The 16617-nt window shown below is 38.4% G+C and overlaps 2 protein-coding genes across 2 annotated transcripts in view; one reads left to right on the forward strand and one right to left on the reverse strand.

The window, feature by feature from the left end:
• Window positions 1-10108, forward strand: part of prdm16 (PR domain containing 16) — a 172646-nt gene extending 162538 nt beyond the window's left edge. Inside the window, 7 exon segments of the mRNA XM_085261087.1 lie at window positions 1283-1455; window positions 1557-1634; window positions 1922-2091; window positions 2513-2684; window positions 5324-5581; window positions 6086-6266; window positions 6694-10108. Coding sequence (XP_085117213.1) covers window positions 1283-1455; window positions 1557-1634; window positions 1922-2091; window positions 2513-2684; window positions 5324-5581; window positions 6086-6266; window positions 6694-6828 — 1167 coding nt within the window. The 3' untranslated portion in view covers window positions 6829-10108.
• A 1476-nt stretch (window positions 10109-11584) lies between these two features.
• On the reverse strand, window positions 11585-14832 carry LOC146550238 (uncharacterized). The gene is made up of 6 exons (XM_085261088.1): window positions 14587-14832; window positions 14430-14501; window positions 13088-13159; window positions 12603-12686; window positions 12386-12517; window positions 11585-12302 (listed from the first exon to the last, which is right to left on the reverse strand). Exons 1-6 carry the CDS (start codon window positions 14828-14830, stop codon window positions 12022-12024), a joined length of 885 nt encoding a protein of 294 aa, XP_085117214.1. The 5' UTR covers window positions 14831-14832; the 3' UTR covers window positions 11585-12021.
• Between the last annotated feature and the right edge of the window lie 1785 nt (window positions 14833-16617).

A 16617-nucleotide genomic window follows, 5' to 3' on the forward strand; every position in this document is an offset into this window, starting at 1 on the left:
GAGTTTTTTTTTCTTTTCTCTGTGCCTGGCTGGCTGGCTAGATAATAACACCGTGTCCGTCAAGGACATCCTGTGTTTGTGTCCAGGAGAATGGGGGGCTCTCATTGGGGAAACGGTTTAATCTGACCTGGAAATCTGTGTCCTCTATCAACCGTGACTTTGCAATACACACATCTGGTGCACATGCAGACAGATACATTTACACATGAACATGCGTTTGCATATCTCACATGCGTGATGTCATATCGTTAGCCAGCATAGTTTTTTTTTAAGGTAAATTGCAAGAATTTTTTATTTTTTTTTTGTATTGGTACCTTTTTTCAATTACCCTAAACCCGGGTACAAAATCTTAAAAACATGATGTCATGACAAGGCTCTAAGCATCAAACAGATTTCCTTTTCATCCTTTAAAATCTCATCTCATCATCTCGTAGATTGCGAACTTTTCGCAGGCTGCCCTGCAAAAACTTTTTTCATATTTGAGCGTCTCAGCTGTGATCCTGTCAGTGATCCAAACACAATGCCACCTCTAATTCAGTCTCATGACGGAATCACCCCGCTCCCCCTTGCACCCGTTCTCAGACTGCGAATAAACACATCGAGACGGAGTGTCTGTCCCTGTGTCTCTCCCGTCCCGTATTCACTAAAAAAAGGAAGGATGTAAGCTGTTTTTGGCAAATAAACTCCTACATAACTGGCCTCTTTTGTTCACAAGCTTCTAGGGGGGGAGGGAAGCGGCTATCAGTTGGGGGTATCACAAACTATATTGTATTGCTCCAGTCATGGCTCTTGAATGCCTCATTTAGCCAGTTTGCAGGCTTGCAACAGCAGCTTTGGCAGAAGAAGGTAAGAAGTAGAGAACAAAGCATTAGTAGAAGCTGAGGTTGTACAGAGAGGGGGGCACTGGAGAAACAGTACTTGGGCATTTGTGAATGTGTTATAGGTCAAGGAGGTGACATGCCTTGAGTACAAACAACAAGGCTAACCTCTGATATGCTGCTTCCTCAAAGCTTCCTCCCTGTATCTTTCTCTCACTCCATGTTCTTTCTTAAATTGTCCCTTTGTTTTCAGTGCTTTCTTTTCTGTTTTTAATACACATAAACATGCTGCCATCATGATGTAACACACGCTACGTGCAAAAAATTAAAACTGCCCTTATAAACTTTATAATTGAACCCATAACACGGTAAATAATACAAACTCTGGTTGAATTATTTTTATCCAGTTTTTAAAACATGAAACAAAAAATTTCTCAACTTTTTGAAATCTTCTTATTCCCTAGATGTCAGCAATGGAGAACATGACAGATAAGCTGGACGGCTTTGGAGCACTAAAACTGGACGCACCGCCCAATTCGCTGCAACACTCGGCCCATCCGCTGTTCAACTTCCGCTCACCACCACCTTCCCTCTCAGATGCCATCCTTCGCAAGGGAAAGGAACGCTACGCGTGCAGGTCTGCACCCCTTTTCATTTAAACTAGTTGGTGGAATATGTGCAAATGTGAAAGTGCACCATGCCGTATGCTCACTCATCCTCATTGTCCTTTTGCTCTAGGTACTGTGGGAAAATCTTCCCTCGCTCAGCAAATCTCACCAGACATTTGCGGACACACACAGGGGAACAGCCCTACAGGTATTCCTTTCTATTTTTAATTCAGAGAGTCTTGAAAGTTTCTGAAATACCGTAGTTGACATATTTCCCTTTGTCACGGCTATTTTTCAAACCTGCCTTTACTTTGTTTGGTACGTCTCTTTCTGTGAAACTTCAGAGAAAAAACAAAGTGAATACTTTTAAGCAAATCACAAGAGCCTTAAGTGGTTTCTTGCTCAACTCAGCAGATAAATAATACATCTTTAGGGCCCTTCTCACTCTACTGCACTTTCAGCTGACATTTAAATACCCCTGTTCTTCTTCGTCAGGTGTAAATACTGTGACCGTTCATTCAGCATCTCATCCAATCTTCAACGCCATGTCCGCAATATCCATAACAAGGAGAAACCCTTCAAGTGTCACTTGTGCAACCGCTGCTTTGGTCAGCAAACCAACCTCGATCGCCATCTCAAGAAGCACGAGCACGAGAACATTCCTGGTCAGTTTGCAACTGCAATGATGGCTGTGCGAACTAGTAATGTAGTCAATAAACAGGAAGTGTTTGCTTAGTTGATTGTTTGAATCCATTTTCACACATGGGTTATTGAAAAACTGTCAGAAAAGAGCATAACTTATATAAAACCTTTTTGCTATCATGTTTATCTTCCACACAGATTTCTGTAAACATTTTTTTTCTGTTTGTCAAAAAAATGTCACGAGAGCTGTGCACGATCTTAGTGTTTAAATGTTAGTAATTGTGTGTTTTGCCTCTGATATTTTCCTAAATTAAATAACTGTGCGATGATCATCACACTAATGATGCTTGTGTGTCTTGGTATGGTATGTGGGCTGTCTGCGTGTGTGTGTCCATGTGTTTTTATGCATATGGATGTGTGTGTCTACATCTCTTTCCCCAACAGTGAGCCAACAGTCTGGGATGCTTTCCAACTTAGGAACGACCATCTCCTCGCCAAACTCAGAGCCAGAAAATCATGCACTTTTAGATGAGAAGGAGGACTCGTACTTCTCAGAAATCCGCAACTTCATTTCCAACAGTGAGATGAACCAGGCCTCCAGCTCCACGGATAAAAGGTAAGACGAAAACCCGCTCACAAAAATTATATTTGTACCATGATTCTCACAGAGATCTCCAGCGATTACTTTCCATCCATGTGGCTAACTCTTTTCTGTCAAGCTTAGATTCTCACCCGACCTCATCCTGAATTTAACATTAATCCTAACTACAGCAGAAAGAACTTGTCAGATGTTGTCAGGAATGTTGTAATGCATCTCCTTTATTTAGGACATCTAATCTTAGGTATGAAAATCCAGAAAAACAAACAAAAAGTTTGTTCAGTTAAAGTAAACAGCTGCTCTTCTACATCTCTAGCGCCTTCCTCCTTCCCGCAATCAACAGTACAGATCCATGAAATTGGTACACAGCGCTCCCTAGTGGCTAGAACACACTTAGTACCATTGCACTAAAATAAATGAAAAAAAAAAGGTTTTCTTAATTTTTCACCTTTCATTTTTTAAATGTAAAACATAACTGTAATTGTTCAGTATACCAATTTTCACACATTTTAGTTTCTTTAATGTTTAAAGTTTATATAATGTGTTTGTGAATGTCATGCTCAGTTCTAAATACCCTGCAGACCAGTAGCACAAGTGTTAACCCTGTTAGTTTCGCTGCACTCTAAAAATTTTGTAACTTGCTTATAAAGTAAGGAAAACTGTTTTTTATTTAAAAAAAAAAAAAAAACAGGTTTCTTTTTTTAAAATATCCTCATAAAAATGGAAACTTCCTGCTTTAAGTTCTGAAAGGCTTTTATAGTTAACAGAAAAGGGCAAGAATTGTGTTTTGGGAAATAAAAGAAGGGCGATTTTCTGGTTTGCTCTCTTGCATTGATTCTGCCTTCGTCTCATTCTGGATTCCTTTCTGGTAGTCTCACTTTCTGCCTGCCACTTCCTCATTCTCCCCCACACCCCCTTTTTTCTTGTCAACATGCATTATGTCCAAAAGACACAGTGGCAATTTAGCCCCTCTGCCATCTGGGATCAATACCGAGTCTCATCCACAACAACCTCGTCTGACATTTTAATATCTGTAATTCAGACTAAGTGTTGTGCTTTCTGTCCTCCCACCAGACAGCCTGCTGTTTATTCTCCCTCTGAGTGACTGAAGTCAAATGCTGAACACAAACACACATTCATGGATGACTATCTATAATCACTCCTAGCTGCCCCCACATCACAGTTCCCCACCCCCTTCAAAATTCCCTTTTCAGCATCATGGCCAGTCAAAATAAAAGCCCCTGGGAGCCTTTATTTTTGTATAAAACTTTGACCTGTTTCCAAACTGGTGATGCTGTAGTTGCTGAGGCAGCACTGCTGCTCACAGGGTGGGACAGAATGAGAAAAGTTAGGGAGTATAGGTGTGCACGCATATTTTCAGCTCCACCACAGTGTGTAAGGACTCACCGCCTTTGGCTTGAGTTTTAGGTTTGGATAAAGCTAGAGTTGGAGCTGCTCCCTCATCTGAGACCGGGCTGCAATAGCTCTCAGTTTGGACCCTAAGGGGGACTCGGGTTGAGGCATTTATCTAAGAGATCCACTGATGATTGAGCTCTTCCCCTATCCACTCACTGTGTACCCATAGCCCCAGTCTGCTAACACAAACACCCAACTGACGTGTTTAGACTAAATGACAAAACCCAGGGCCCCCTATGTCAGAGCTACGCTTCTCTCTCCATTCGCAGGCATGTACTTTTTCCCCGCCAGCCAGCGCTGCAATTTGATTATGGTGATATTTAATCTAGACTGAAAGAGAAGAACCCCCCTCCAATCTCACAAAGTCCCTCTACCCACATTCACTCACCCAGTCTGCGTGACCCAATCCTGTCCCCGTGCACCCCTTCCCAGAGGTAACCCTGTCTGATTTGATAAATGTCCACTGTGTGGCAAAAAATGAAAGGGGTAAATTTGCCATCCCAAAGGAAATGATATCATGAGCCATGACATCGTGGTCTGGGGGTGATGGAAGCGGGGGAGGGGGTATTGGGGTGCAAGCTGGAAAATGTACAGATGGCAGGTCGTAATGGTAGTGTGCTGATAGCCTGTTTGCAGCCAAGCCATCATCTTCCTTCAGTCGTGCAAACTGTGTTCCACCACTACAAAGTGTTGAGGGGCATAGAGGACTTAGTCTGAGGTGGACCATGCCCTGGTCTGTTTGTGAGGAGCGGGTCAATTAATCATCTGTGGGCCATCGGAAAAGTCCAGGCAGACTGTCAGCACCCATGTTGTTTGTGTGGACTCGGGAGTTAGACTTTACATGCTGTCATTAGATTATTTTTGTTTCTCTTGCTACTCATGATGAGTCAGATCGTTAAAAGGTTAGGAAATGGTAACAGCCGCCCAGCCAGCTCAAGAGTGGACATAGCCTCTATCTTACATTTTGATCATTTGTGGTAAAAAAGTAAAAAAAAAAAAAAAAGAAAATCAGGAATTTACACTAGAAATCATATTTTTAAAAAATCAAACTCCCATTTGGTTTGTCTACATGTGTTTTTAACTAAAATCCAGGCCACTATACTGACCACGATTCAACTTTTCTGTGTTCCCATTGTTTCCTTCTGGCCCCTCCTGATTGGCTTGGGAGACTCAAACCTCTTTAACTCAGATGTCGCACTTCTAACATTTCCTCCCTCCTCTGACCTTTGATCCCTCCGCAGATCAGACCAGCCTGAGGAGGAGCACCCTCCCAGCCACAGTTTGTCCAACTCCAAGCTAGGTCTCCAGGGTCTGGAGGAAGAGGAAGAGGAAGTGGAGGGTGACGATGAAGAGGAGGAGGAAGGCAGCCTGACGGAGAAGTCGCACGACGAGGCGCCCGAGTCCCCGTCTCCTGTCACAACAGGAGTGTATGAGGAGGATGAGGAAGAAGAAGAGGCAGAGGCGGCTCCATTAGGGATGAGCTATGAACACACTCGCAGGTATTTGTCTGTTTTAAATTAGCAGAAAAGGTCCAAGTTCATTGACAAGATTTACCCCAATATATCCCAAACAACCACAAAAATGTACAGCAAATGTTGAGTTTTAACAAAATTTGCAATACTTAACAATCCAACTAATGCATTTCCTAAAGAGCACTGTAAATCGACAAGGGCAAACAGGGATAACACATGTACTAAAAATGTCCCCTACACAGATTCTCAGATATGTAACCCAAAGTCAAGTGCTTTGATTAGGCTAGTTTCTTTAACTACTCTTTAAACTCTTCAACCCTTTTCTTCCACTTTATTTCTGCTGTCCGTTGATCCCTTTTATTAATCATACCTTTACTTTTCTCTTCACTTCACATTCTCCCTCCCCTAATTAACTCGCCATCTGTTCCATCCCTGTTTTTTATATCTTTCCATCAATTTTTTCTATCCATCCTCCAACCAACCCATCCACGCTGCCCTATTTCTTCCATCCACCCATGCTTCGGTGTGCAGGTGTATAGAGGAGGAGGGCTCTCTCTTGGACCTGGAGGCACTGCCCAGCTTTCCCAAGAGCTTGGATGGTTTACGTAAAGCAGCCAGTGACGAGCAGCCTTTCGATGTTAAAGACATTTTTAACACTTCGCTAGAATCTGAGGCATTGAAAGAGACATTGTACAGACAGGCTAAAACCCAGGTATGTGACTGGCTTTTGGATGTCCGTTAAAAGAGGAAGGGCCGAGTCGCTCAGATAAAATAGGAGGAAGGGCAAAATATGTTGACTGGAAAGAAAGATCAGGGATGAGATGGATGCTTTCACATTTTCAGGAGCTAAACAGCACCTCTCTTCCTACTTTCCTATATCTTTGTATTTCACTTAACTTACTAACACATCACCTACAACCTTCTCTATTCGTTGCTGGTGTATTAAGTTTTAAAACAATTTAATTAAATTTTGTTACAAGGTATAAAGTCATGAAATTCGAAGATAATCACAGTTGAGTGAAACACCAGCAACCAGATGTACTGTAATCCTTTCATTTCTGGACGTGTCGTTGGACACAATGAAAGCTTACTGAAGTTTCTGTATTTTCCTAAAAATCATCCGTCTTCTTCTTTCACAGGCTTATGCAATGATGCTGTCTCTCTCTGAGAACAACCCTTTGCACGCGCCCTCCCAGAACTCTCTGGACGCTTGGCTGAGCATGGGAGGTGGACCGTCTGAGACGAGCAGCTTTCACCCACTCAACCACATCTAAGCGAGAGAGAGAAAGAGAGAGAGAGAGAGAAAAGGTGGGAGGAAGACTAGGAGGAGGAACAGAAAGACTGAGTGGACATGAGTAGGGGGCAAGACAAAGGATGATGGAGAAGATTTCATTGTCATACACATTCAAGATAGAAAGAATGAGTTTGTGTGGATGTGTGTGCTTGTTTTGTGTGTGTGTGTCTGTGTGTGAGTGTTTGTTAAAGAAAGAAGGGGAAGATTTTCCCCCAGGTGAAGGGTCTTGCAAAGACTGTCAAAGCGAACGCACTGCTAAGCTCCTGTTGATGTGAAGGACATGATGAATGCTTCTCAATAGCATTGAAACTCTGCATTACTCTGATCCTCCCCAAGTGCACAAGGCTTACCGCAGCACCACAGAGACCCTGCGTAAGGCTCTCATAAAGACTCTTAATGACTGATACGTCTCTAAAGTCTGTATACACCGCCTACTACAAACACTGCAGAGACATGCTGCATTGGCACTGCATGTCCACAAGTTGGCACTGTTTCACCAAGAATAGAGTGAGAGTGTTGACCGCTGTCTCCGTGTTTCCTCCACCAACCATGGGTGACTTATTTACTGATTTTGTTTCAGTAGTAACAGCAGAATCAACAATAGCACCACACTAAATGTTAGTTAAAGAATTGGCAGATACAATAGACTGTTGATTTTTTTTTTTTTAAAGAATTTTATTCTACGTTCAAATGTGCTTTCAATGAGTTATCTGGGCCACTAGCCATTGTAATTGGTTATTCAAACTTGATCATGCTGAAAATGGATTTAAATCATGTTCAGAAAAAAAATGAGGAAAGTCTTTCTCTGCTTGTTTCATTGTCATTTGTTAATTTTATTCACATTAATTTTTCTTTCCTCTTACACAGTATTGTTTCTTTGTAGGCACTGCAGTGCTTAATTGTTAATATAATTAATTTAGAGAAGGACCAAAATTGTATGATATGTCATATGATGTACAAATTAACCTAGATGTTCATAGGAAGAGTGGTATGTGCCAAATAACCCATAGAAAATGTTTTGTTCTCTGACAATCATTTCATTTCCAAGGGGCTTGCATTTGCTGTCATAGTTTCTTTGTTTTTTCTTTCTTACTAAGCGCTTATATATTTGATTTCAGAAGTGTGTGTTTGTATTTATTTTTGGTTGTTTTGTCATGGCAGGGGGAGTGAAAATGAAGAAGTCATTTTATCCCTCGTTTCTTGTTGCTGAAGGAATGGTAAACTATCAGAACATGAGGGAGATTCAGAATCTCTGGTTTTGATGGGTTAGTGTGCCAAAATGAGAAAAAAATACAAAATCAAAACAAAAACAAAATAAAACAAAAAAACAAAAAACATGAAATTAATTGATTTTATTTATAGTGAAATATAGCTGTAGTTAGTCTTAGATCCTATTTGGCATTGAAACATCCTGCAGTGTTTAGCCTTTTTATTTCCTTGTTTTAGTTGAACCATTTTACCCAGTAGGCTGAATGTGTCTTGTTCAAAATGGTTCAAGTACTAAAGGGGGCAGGCTTGGACAACCTTCGTTATGGATGTCATGAAAAGGGCATTACATTGTTACACTATTGAATCTGAGTAGTTTCTACAACATCGAGCTCCCCCTTTCATCTGTTTCAGATTTAATACATGTCTTATAACCAACAAATACTGTTGTTTTTTGTTTTTTTAATGAGTTGTCCAATTTTATACGGTCCAAAATTCAAACGCACACAGCCACAACTGCACGAACATGGCATAATCACTGACTATTTGAGAAGAAAGACAACAACTCATTAAACCAAAAGAACTGATAAAAACAAACCACAGAAAGTATTAAAACGGGCATCGTAATTCTGCTGGTCGGTCCATTCAAATTAAATGTCTAGCTGTCTAGCTGGATGGGGAAAACCGAAACACTTGATAACTTCTTAATCTGAAATTCTTCTTCTGAGGTCATACTGAAAACTCATTCCATATGGTCTACAAGGTAGCTGTGCCGTGGAGGGGCGTGAGTAATTTACTGTAGATAGCTGCAAAAAGGTGGAGCGTGGGCATTGTTGATCACTGTTCCTCTCCGCATACTGGGACTTTTCTAACTAGGCCTGATGCTGTATTTTGAAAATAGCACTTAAATCATATGGGTCCAAGCCAATAATTGATCATGCTTAGGTCCCTGAATGTTAGAACAGATACATTTGGTTTCACTTTCACTAGATGGGCATGTTGTGCTCAACATGGAGAGGTAAGGATAACAGAAGCACTGTAATTTTTCTTCATGACAGTAGGTGGTAGTGTGATGCTAGGACTGCTGCATCATCTCAGTTTTCTAAAGACAGATGTCTTCTTTTTATATAATTCTACTGAATGAGATTCAATTCATGGTAAATGCATTGCTTTCCAACTTGTGGTTACAAAATGTAAAGACTTGGGTCATTAAGTTTTAAGGTTGACTGTTTGTAGTAATTCTTGTCATGGACTACTGTAATAAGTACGCGCTGTGTAAAGCAAAGGAACTGAAGGCATATAGGTATTTCATTTTGCCAGCTTCAGAACGTATTCTGGCAAGTGGTCACTGAAATATGTTTCAGCAAAATAGAAGATGGTTGCTGTTTGCCCCCGCTGTTACAGGAGAAAGTAAAAAATATACATAGTTTCTTTTTAACTGTATAGTATTTTAAAGAATGAAAAACATGGTGCATTTGTCTGAAGAAAAAAAATCATTGAAAAATATGGGTTTAAATGGATGGTGCTTGTTTTGTTAAAATCTGAGTTGTATATCGCCTCTGTTATGTTTATTGAAAGCAAACAAAAAAAAATTTATTGTGCATGACGTGTTAGCAGTCATAATGATGTCCATTTGTGAAACGTGTATCAAATCAAAAAAATTAAAAATTAAAAAAAAAAGAAAAGAAGGAAGAAAAAAAAGAAATTCGTAGATGCACTTATTGTACATGTGGTTAGGTTAGTATGTTTGACTTCAACTTCTGACTGCCTTACAGATGTTTGGACAGGTGGTCCCGAAAGACTTAGAAAAGACTTGTCAGAGAAGACATAATGAAAAACAATAAAGGATTGTAGAATAATATTGAACAATTCTGAAATTGCAGTTCTTTTGATGCTTGTGATTATTGCAGATGTACTTTAGAGAAATTTCATTGAAAAGATATGACTCTGATGTTAATTCTGTAGAATAGCAATGTATACCAAATGTAATCTTTCCAATGCTATGAAGAATTTATACATGAAATTGATATGCAATAAAACCTGTGTGCTTTTTAAATGAGTCCTCCGTTGTTTATTTGTGGGCTAGAAGTGCCTGAAATAGTCACTGCTCAGCAAACAAAGGTGACAATGCTTTGAGCAGTTTCCCTCCACTCAAAGCAGCCACTCTAACCAGTTCAGTCCTCCTGTTTGTGAAGCTTAAAGAGAGTGAGAGGCTGAATTGAGGCCTGGTGTAAGATACTTTCAATAAGGTTTATTTTCTAAAAGAGCATTTTTGCTTCTTACTAACAGAACTTACACACAGTATTATTTGCCTTGACCTTATAAGTCCCTTTAAATTACTTATTTTGCTCATTGTGTGAAAAATATTGAATTTAATTATTATATCGCTATAGAAATTGTTTTTTGTCATAAATATAACCTTCTCACCTTTAACCCATGGAAATAAAAAAGTTGAATTAAGTGTTGGATGTCCAGCTAATTGGGCACATGGTGGAGATTAACTTTAAAAAAAATTAAAAATAAAAATTATTGTAATTCTTCCCAAATTGCAGTTTCTACTGATTAAATTGTGTTTAAGAAATGGCAGTTTCTTTTGTAGTTGTTGAGGTCAAACAAAAATCTAGAAACCCTTTTAGATTTAGATGTAGTTAAACGTGCAAAACTACTGGGTAGAAAGAAAGATTTGATTGACACTGTCGTGCCAGTATACAAACACGATCTACATGAAAATGTAGTCAGGAGGAAACATTGCCCAAAGGTTCACACTCAATAACTTATCACCTTTTGAAGAAAAATGCAGTGAACTCATCACCCAGCAAAGTGTGGAGGAAAAATTAAACAAAAAAAATCATAATGTTCATATTTTGTTAAATATTATTTTGCTGCTGTGGGCTTTACATTGAGGATTATATTAAGTTTTGGGTTGTTGTTGTTTTTTGTACCCCAAATCCTTCTTATACGCTATTGATTTATTCTTTGAAATTTAGTACATAAACAATTCTACATTTAGGTTAGGATGTGTTTTAATTGAGCCATTAACTCAGTTTAAATACAAGTCCAGCGGGATTAGAGGTGAATGGTACATTCAGGAGAAATGTGTTCTGTGATTTGAGGTCCAAGTGAAAAATATGAGGTTAAGAGCTGTGAAATAGAAAATAGAGCCAGACTATGGATTTAAAAGCAGTCGGTATCAAAGTCAGTTGCATAAAAACTTTAAATAAGCAGGTGCTGCATTGTTATTAATGTTGTAAGTTAGTTGGAATAGACTCTTTCATTTGGGAGAAAGTTAAACTGCAAACAAGTTGGCAATAATATGTGTTTGTGACGCATTAGTTACAGCTTTTCCATATTTCCAATCAAATGGTGGGAATGTATGTGTTGGATGAAGTCTGTGCTGAGTTGTAGTAGTGCAGGTGTAAAACAGAAGCCATACTTAATGGCAGCCAAGTGTTGATGTAAGAAATCCAGGTGTAAGCCAAAAGTGTAAACTCTGTGGGACATTGCAGGAGTTTTTCATGAAGATGAAAAAATAAAGTTAGCTATTTGTTTAATTGACTGTAAATTGACAAGCAAAGGATTAAAACAGTTACAGTTACAGTAATGTCTAGCTTTCTTTCTGTCTTTGCTTTCTAAGGAAATAGATCGTGCTATATTAACATGGTTTTATAAATCACAAGGTATTTACATGTGCGTAATTTGTGTTTAAGTGGGTCTGATACTATTCAACTTTTTTTAAAAAGTAGAAGAAGAAGCAAAAGCAAAAGAAAACATTTAACCCAATCTCTCTTTTTAAAAAACAAAATTTGCCAACAATTAAATAAAAGGCTAAACAAAGTAAGAAAACATGATGATAGTTTACATATTCATACTTGTGGCTGCTCAGTCAGCTTCATATCTAGAAAAAATGCAGAGTAACTAATACACTGGTAGAGTGTGCTTGCACAGATATCTTAGGCTGTTTTTCTTCTCACATGGGGAAAAGCAGATGTCCACTGAACGTGCTGTGCCGATTTTCATTGTCAAAAATCCAAGCGCCATTCCACAGTCGCAAAAACACCACATCTCCTACCTCTAGTAGCAATGTGACACCATTAGAAGAACTGACTGAATGAGGACTGCTCGAATGTTCGTATGCAATAAAGACGTGCTCTCCATTCTTGACCAACACAGCCCCTGAAGGATGTGAATGATGTCCATATACATAAAATTCAAAGTGGTACGCTCCTCTTACTGGTGCAGTGAAGGAACCTGTGGGACATTTTTAAAAATTTAAATGGAGTAAACATTGTCATCAAATCAAATTAATTCTAAAAATGTATGTATTTGAGTACCTGTGTGTGAATTATAGGCATTTCCAATATTGGAAACAACATATTTGAAGACCAGAGGCATGTATGTGTTAAATGGTCCAATATTTTGTGAGCCTGTGCCTAACAGAGAGGCTGAGAAAGCCACACGTTTGACTGAGAGAGAGAGAAACACACGTGTTAAAGTGACTTATGTTCCAGTAACTGTTTCAATAATGAGATTGTTTCCTGTTCAACAAACCTTCTGCTTCTCTCTTCAGGACCTCCACCTGGTTTTCTGTGATGTTTGCCCTACTTTTAATGGTGATTAGCTCTCCTCCTTGTGCTGGAATTAAATGAATAATTACATTTTTTAAAAAGATACTGTTTGACTATGAACATTTTTAATAAAATCACTTGTTGCTAAGCTTTTGAGCTAACTATTTCTCAGTGCAACACAATGTACCTGGTTGAAGTGGGATTTGCTAGGAGACAATTAACTAAATACTAGTGTGGCTGTATGTGTATATTTTAGCATGCATGTATAAATTATGACCCCTGTGTGGGTTACAGTTACTTGTGCATCCAATTCTTGTTATTTAAAGAAATTAAAGATGTATGAGACACCATCATTTCACCCTGGAAAAACTTTAAGAAGTTTAAAGAAATGATTAAGAGCTCAAACTTCATTACGACATTCATGTCTGTGATGAGTGTATGCAAACTTGTGAGCACAGACGTATATACCTTGGCTCTCTTGCTTCAGCTTATCCATTTCTGCCCTTAGCAACTCCAATTCTTTCACCTTAGCTGCTTGTGCTGACAAAGAGAGTGATAAAAAGAAGAAGAAGAAATAAAAGAGATGATATATGGTTCAGCTCAGTAGTTGGAAGCACTTTTCCCATTAGTTTAATTGCTGTAATATACTACTGTTAGGTTTGGGTTGTTTTTGGTTGTTTTTTGTGTAATTCTGTCTCTGCACACACCACAATGGATTTTAAATTAAAGAATCAAGATGTGAGTGAAATGCAGACCTGCAGCTTTCATTCAATGTGTTTAATAAAAGTATTGAAATAACTACTTTGGTATTACAATTTGACAAATTAACATAATTTTAAGTACAATCACTTCATGAAGTCAAGAACCCACAGACATCACCAAATGCTGTCTTTCCTTGAGATGTTCTTCTAGGCCTTTGATTCAGTTGCTGCGTGTCACACTCAGTTTGGGTAGAAATCTATATCTATCTATATCTCTCTGGTCCTCATATTGAGAAATCTAGCAAACAAATACAGTTAGAATCAACTACAGGTCCTTTTCCCTTATGTTTGTCAGGAAACAATGAGGGAAAGGGCCTTACCCGGCCATGAAAGTGGTCATCAGTACACTATCCAATTACTTAAGAGTCTTTGAAAAAAATTAAATAAAATTATATATGTATATATATATATATATATATAGGCCCATTTTCTGTTGGAGCCAATAGCCAGTTGATTGTTACTGCGATTACTGTAATTTACAAGCTACTTCAGAAATGCAATGCAAAATTTGTTGTGTGTGCTTGTAAGTGACCTCACTCCTCCAGTATTTGCTGAGAATGTGATAGGACGCTTATTTATACTAAAACTTAAATATTTATTGGGGAATCTGTCCCTCACAGGACATATATCCTGTTTCTCAGTACAAAATGCAAGCAACCAAACATGCATCACATCTTGATTATTACAATTATTTATTCTATATGCTGAGCAAATCATCCCTGGATCACCTGAAAAAGGTCCAGAATGCTGGTGTATTGCTACTAGTTAAACTGCAACTTGAGTATGCTTCTCACTGATATATAATAAGGTAAGCATCTATGTTTTAGTGTTCCCGCTATGTTATGTTTAGAGTAACTTAGTTCAATGAGATTCTCTTGTCCTACTCAGTTTTCCTTAATTTTTTGAATTTTCAGGTACAGTAAATGTTTCCTTTGAAACACGAGTCTTCTGACAATGTTCCAATTTGTTGCTTATAGGGAGTAAAATCTAACACAGCAACCAGACACAGAGAAACCCCAATAAAAATAAACTATTCACCCAAAACTAACCTTCGTGCTGTTCTTTCAGCTTGTCCAACTCCGTCTTTTGTAACTCCAGTTCTCTGACCTTAGCTGCCTGTGCTAAAAAAACAGAAAAAAATTAAAAGTAAGACATAATTCAGTGAATTAAAGCAGTGGTTTCTTGTGCCATTGCATACTACTGTACCTTCATTCTCTTTCTGTAAGTGTCTAATCTCTGCTTTCAGTTCAGCCAACAAGGCACTCATCTCTCTCAGAACAGAATTGATGTCAGGTTTACATGTTTGCTCAGGGTCAGAGGTTTGTGCTGTTTCCATTCCCTGATTTAAAAGTGGAATAATTTTGCTGTCAGAGTTTATTTCAAGTTGAACTGTAGAGAGAGTGCAGATTAGCAGCAACAATGGAAAAAACACTGTCATGTTGGATCTCATGGAGTTTGTGCAGTTCAGTGTTTTTTCTTAACTCCAGCCTTATATAGTGTCTTTAATGTCGGTGACTGTCTGGTCAATCATTACCATGGATGTTTCATCAGAAACATTCCCAGGAGATAGCACTGTTACTTTGGACTTGTCGTATTTACACTACACTCAAAATGTTGTAAGTATAAAAAAAATCCCAGTTTTTTAATAACAACACATTTTTCATTCATCAAATGAAAATAAATTATTTTGAATCAACTATAGATGGGATTGTGAATGGTGGTCTGTCTTTCTGTGTTGGCCATGTGGTAGACTCGGGCTCAGTCCTGGGTGTACTCCACCTTTTGCCAAATAACAGCAGGGACAGGCTCCAACAAACCCACATTTGAACTCTATAAGTGGGCAAGAAAATAGATGATGGATTTTACTACAGACAGAACTATTCTGCAGTGCCAGTGCCAAAGACTCACGGGCCTATAAACATTTAACAAAAAAATCTTTCATCTAGAAATGTGATAATCAATAATTTGGTTGGGTTTAGACTCTGACTCTTGGGTGTATGTGTGTAGTGTTTTCCAGTGGTTTTGTGGTTAAAAACAGTATATAGGTACGGTTACAAAAAGGCCACTGTGACTTAGATACAGGAGTGATTAATGACTCTTACTGTATTTGGGATATGTAGCATATTTTTTGTTGTTTTTGCTGTTGTTTTTCTTTTTATATATAAAGCCAGTGTTCTTCAAGAAGATTTCAATAATTCTGTACTTCTAAGTGTTGACAAGACATTGCATGGCATTGCCAAATATAATGGTCCCCTTCATTTCTCAATACCTCTTCAATCCCTCAATCAATTTAATTTTATATATATATATTTACAGATATAAAGATAGCATAAATATAGCATAGCATATCTTTGTCAATACTTCCCACAAATGTTCCTTGGGATCAAAAGAACTCAAACTTAGATTTATCTCTCTCGAATATTTTTTTCAGCATTCTTTTGCCCATCCAAAATCTTTACTCTGATTAGCCTGTTCAGCGTGTCTTTTTTTTTTTTTTTTTGCAACTCTGCTTAGTCCAGCATCAGTTACCTCTTTACTGATGACAATTTGACCAGCATTGACCAGCCATTCAGGATGTGAGGTTTATTTTGCTTGTAGCAAAGACAATGTACTATTCGTTTAGCTCAGTTGTGCACAGGGCCTATTGAGTCTATTCTTGCTGAATAAATGGAGGTAGAGTTGGAGAGGGTGTAAAAGAGACTGTAACCAGAAGTTTACAAAAGCCTGAAAATACAACAGCTATGCATTTATTTGATGCATTGTGTGTTATGTCGATGATATCAGTAAATCAGTTTCAAATATCATGCTGGTCTGCGATGCCTGTATTTATTAGCAGCACCTATTTATTGGCATATTTCTCACATCTTTGTTAACCGTGTTCATTTTACCCTCTTGATGTGATCACACTCATTTATGCAAAAAAATTAAAATTAAAGTTGGGACAGAGAGCAGCACAGATTATGTTGGAGGCCAATGACCACTCAAAACACAAGTACAGAGGACATCAACATCCTTTCAGAACACTAAGCAAATACTGCTGCTGTGGCACACTGGAACTGATAAATACAGTGCTACCATTTGCAGTTTCAATACCAACGCTGATACTTTCAACCTATTGAGGCAGCTTATTAAGGGGTGTTTACTATTACTCCATTTGCTCTTTGTAATCTGCACTGGTATAGTGCTGGCTCAAAACTACCTAAATCTTCAACTAAAGAGCAATGCTGCTTAAATTTT

The sequence above is a fragment of the Mchenga conophoros genome, linkage group LG20 (genome assembly GCF_057382185.1).
Source record: "Mchenga conophoros isolate Kocher_MC1m ecotype Shallow Benthic linkage group LG20, M_conophoros_male_GT1.1, whole genome shotgun sequence".
In the NCBI taxonomy this organism is placed as follows: Eukaryota; Metazoa; Chordata; class Actinopteri; order Cichliformes; family Cichlidae; genus Mchenga; species Mchenga conophoros.